A 5,000-nucleotide genomic window follows, 5' to 3' on the forward strand; every position below is an offset into this window, starting at 1 on the left:
TTCAGTCTGAAATAACGTGAACTGAAACTAAACGCTGGGTGAAGCCGTTATATATGTTTATTTTGAGGGTCTTTTGAAGTCGTTACGTGCTGTCTCAGCTAGCAGTTAGCCCAATTAGCTGTTAGCTAAGCTAACGTTAGCTTCCTTTGTTCAGCGGTGGTTTATGGGAGGAGTAGTTCCTTCGCTCTGAGATGACGATATGTACACAGTCTTTAACGCCGTTAACCGTACGTACACCGCCGCCAACCGTACGTACACACACCGCCGTTAACCGTACACACACCGCCGTTAACCGTACACGCCGCCGCCAACCGTACGTACACGCGCCGCCGTTAACCGTACGTACACCGCCGCCAACCGCACGCATACCGCCGCCGCAACCGTACGTATACCGCCGCCACACCGTACGTACGCCGCCCGCACCGTACGTGACACCGCCGCCCTGCAACCGTCAGACGTACTACCGCCGCTGCACCGTGCACGCATACCGCCGCGCACCGTACGCATACCGCCGCGCAACCGTACACGCGCCGCACCGCACACACGCCGCCCGCACCGTACGCCCACCGCCGCAACCGTACACCGCCGCGCACCGTACGCATACCGCCGCCGCACCGTACGTATACCGCCGCTGCACCGTACACGCCGCGCACCGTACACCGCCGCCGCCGCAACCGTACACGCCGCCGCAACCGCACACGCCGCCGCACCGTACGCCCAGCACGCGCACCGCCGCACCGTACGCATACCGCCGCCGCACCGCACGCGCATCACCGCCGCTAACCGTGACGCATACCGCCGCACGCGTAACCGCACGCCCACTACCGCCCAGCAACGCCCGCTCACGCCGCCCATACCGCCGCACCGTACACGCGCACCGCACGCACTACCGCCGCTGCACCGTACGCCCACCGCTACGCATACCGCCACGCACCGTACGCATACCGCCGCGCACCGCACGCCCACACCGCTGCAACCGTACACACGTACCGCCGCCGTAACCGCATCGCATACCGCACCGCATACCGCACGCACACCGCACGCATACCGCCGCACGCAACCGCACGCATACCGCCGTGCACCGCACGCATACCGCCGCCAGTACCGTACACGCCGCAACCGCATACACGCCGCAACTCGCACACACCGCCGCAACCGTACGCACACACCGCCGCACCGCACGCATCACCGCCGCACCGTACGCATACCGCCGCGCACTGCACGCATACCGCCAGCTGCCGACACCGTGCACGCCCACACCGCCGTTACACCAGCACCGTCCCACACCGCCGCAACCGTACGCATACACCGCCGCACCGTACGCTCACACCGCTGCACCGTACGTACACCGCCGCCGCACCGTACGCCCACACCGCCACGTAACCGCATACCGCCGCAACCGTACGCATACCGCCGCCGCACCGTACGCATACCGCCGCCGCACGCACACGCCGCCGTAACCGCATACGCCACGTCAACTATCGCTACACCGCCGCACCGTATCACACACCGCCGCAACCGTACACCGCTGCCAGCAACCGCACGTACACCGCCGCCGCTAACCGTACGCATACCGCCGCTAGCACCGCATCGTACACGCCGCCGCACCGTACGCTACACCGCCGCCGCAACCGTACGCACACCGCCGCTGCACCGTACGTCACACCGCCGCACCGCGCAACCGCACGTACACCGCCGCGTAACCGTACGCCCACACCGCCGTGCACACCGCCGCCGCACCGTACGCATACACCGCCGCTAACCGCATCGTCACACCGCCAGCAACTCGCACGCATACCGCCGCACCGTACACGCCGCACCGTACACCGCACGTAACCGCATTACACGCCGCCGGGCACCGCACGCACCGCCGCACCGCACACCGCCGCCGCACCGTACGCATACCGCCGACCCGCGCACCGCATCGTACACCGCCGCCGGTAACCGACATCGCCGCACACCGCCGCCGCATACACGCCGCACCGCACACCGCCGCAACCGTACGCCCACACCGCCGCTGCTAACCGTACGCCCACGCCGCCGCTAACCGTACGCCCACACCGCTGTAACCGTACGCACACACCGCCGCCGCTAACCGTACGCCCACACCGCCGCAGTAACCGCGCATCCCCGTACACCGCCGCCGCCACCGCACGCCCACACCGCCGTAACCGATGCGTACGCCGCACCGCTACGCACACGCTACCGCCGTTAACTGCATACCGCCGCCAGCACCGTACGCCCACACCGCCGCTAACCGTACGCTCACACCGCGCACCCGTACGCCCACACCGCCGCACCGCGACGCCCACACCGCCGCTAACCGTGACGCCCACGCCGCCGTTACACCGTACGCTCATACCGCCACCGCTAACCGTACGTACACCGCCACCGCACCGTACGCCCACACCGCTAACCGTACGTACACCGCCACCGCTAACCGTACGTACACCGCCACCGCACCGCACGTACACCGCCGCACCAGATGCACACCGCCGACTTGAGCTACGAAGAAGCTCTGGCCGCCGGTCGAGGCCGCTGTCTAAAAGTACGGGAAGCTGTTTGAGGCTTTGGCCGCTCTGACGTAGCAGCGTATATGTTCCATCATTCTGCTCAAGCAGCCACTGCTGGCCGATACACTGACACTAGAAACCTTCATACATTACATATATAATGATGAATGTGTACTGGTTGTTGGTGGCAGCGCTGTCTGTTAGCAGTTAGCTCGTTAGCTGCTGAACTGCAGCAGCGTGCAGGCAGAGCGAGCAGCCGCCAGCTGTTGATGCGTGCAGGACTTCACCGTGAGCGGACTGTTTAGAGACCATGTGACCTGCAGGTAACGTTAACTGGTCCCTATACGCAGATATCATCAATGATAGGGAGCCCAGCAACGGCCATGATGAGCTCCTCCTCCTTCTTCTCTGAACTAATGTTTGGTAGGAACGACAGTTTACATCGTATGTTTCTCTGGGATCAGCCAGCGTGAAGGACGTCTATGTTCTGATTGGTTGCTGCTGAACCGTGTCATAGCTCATTACCATAACGTTGACCTACTTTCAGCTTTCTGATTGACGCTCTGGTCGCTCAAAACGCCCAAAACGCCACGCTGACAGATTTGCTGCTCCTTGCAGCTGAGAGAAGCTTCCGCTGAAGATGAAGGACTTCCTGTACTTCCTGTATATGCACGGTCTAAAACTCTTTATTCAGACGTCAACGGGAGAAATGACGGGACGTTCCCAGAGACAAGGTCTCTCAGAGGAGGGCGGGACTTGGGAGTGGACACAGCGAAGCAAGTGCATTCTGGGATTTGGTGTCTTTCATCCACATGAGCTTAAAACACATTTTCTGGCTTTTCTCGGCCTGGAAGCCACCAACTTCTAAATTATTTTCACATTTCTACGACATAAGTGACCCAATTTAAAGATCTATTCATCTGTCCAACGGTGAAATGTCCCGTTAAAGTGGTCCCGTTAACAGGAAGCTGGGAGCAGACCTTGAGAGAAGAAGAGGTGGTGTTGGTGTGGACCAGCAGCAGCGTCGGCGCCCCCTGGCTGCAGAACAGGAAGTGCAGCGTGTCGTTGTCTCCCACGGCTCTCACGTGCAGCAGCTCGCCATTGGGCGGCCGCGAGGGCGGCGAGGGCCAGCCGGGGTTCAACTCTACCGATAACTGGGGGAGAGAAGAAGAAACAGGGAAGCTGTCTCTGATCATTTTATATTTGACTCATAACGACACAGATCTGATCAAACTGAATATTAACTCATGTTTCTGCTGCATTGTGGTTAGTGCACATTAATCATAACTGTAGACCTAATTACCCAGCATGCATGTCTTCATGGTGGGAGAAAACCCACGCCGACACGGGGAGAACACGCCGACACGGGGAGAACACGCCGACACAGGGGAGAACACGCCGACACGGGGAGAACACGCCGACACGGGGAGAACACGCCGACACGGAGAGAACACGCAGACACGGGGAGAACACGCCGACACGGGGAGAACACGCCGACACGGAGAGAACACGCCGACACGGGGAGAACACGCAGACACGGGGAGAACACGCCGACACGGGGAGAACACGCCGACACGGGGAGAACACGCAGACACGGAGAGAACACCGACACGGGAGAACACGCACACGGGGAGAACACGCCGACACGGGGAGAACACGCCGACACGGGGAGAACACGCAAACACGGAGAGAACACGCCGACACGGGGAGAACACGCCGACACGGGGAGAACACGCAGACACGGGGAGAACACGGCGACGCGGGGGGAACACGGCGACGCGGAGAGAACACGCAGACACGGGGAGAACACGCAGACACGGGGAGAACACGCAGACACGGGGAGAACACGCCGACACGGGGAGAACACGCAGACACGGGGAGAACACGCGCAGACACGGGGAGAACACGCGCCGACACGGGGAGAACACGCAAACACGGGGAGAACACGCCGACGCGGGGGAACACGCAGACACGGGAGAGAACACGGCGACACGGGGAGAACACGCAGACACGGGGAGAACACGCCGACACGGAGAGAACACGCAGACACGGGGAGAACACGCAGACACGGGGAGAACACGCAGACACGGGGAGAACACGCAAAGACGGGGAGAACACGCCAAGACGGGGAGAACACGCAGACACGGAGAGAACACGCAAACACGGAGTGACTAAGAGCAGTTAGTAACAAGCTGTAATGTTACCCTACAGGACTAATGTTCAGCAGCAGTTAGAGTCACTAAAAGTTCTGTTGTTGCTGCTGACAGACTCAGATTATTATTCTAAGTGTCTGACAACATTATGGGATGGATCCCTACAGAGATAGACCTTTTAGTTGAAGAGTAAGATCCTTTTAGTTTAACATGAAACAGCCCAAAATCACCATCACCAAACCCACCAGACTCCATGTAAATAATCAGGACTTTTAGCGTGTATAGAGCCAGCATATCTCCACCAGACTCCATGTAAATAATCAGGACTTTTAGC

At 60.6% G+C, this 5,000-nt stretch overlaps 1 protein-coding gene across 1 annotated transcript in view; it reads right to left on the minus strand.

Annotated features, from left to right (window-relative positions):
- The window catches only part of glmp (glycosylated lysosomal membrane protein), a 10,422-nt gene that overhangs the window by 4,895 nt on the left and 527 nt on the right, over window positions 1-5,000 (minus strand). The window contains exon 2 of the mRNA XM_078244950.1: window positions 3,494-3,667. Coding sequence (XP_078101076.1) covers window positions 3,494-3,667 — 174 coding nt within the window. The remainder of the gene's footprint in view (window positions 1-3,493; window positions 3,668-5,000) is intronic.

Source organism: Sander vitreus, unplaced genomic scaffold (assembly GCF_031162955.1).
Source record: "Sander vitreus isolate 19-12246 unplaced genomic scaffold, sanVit1 ctg343_0, whole genome shotgun sequence".
Lineage (NCBI taxonomy): Eukaryota > Metazoa > Chordata > Actinopteri > Perciformes > Percidae > Sander > Sander vitreus.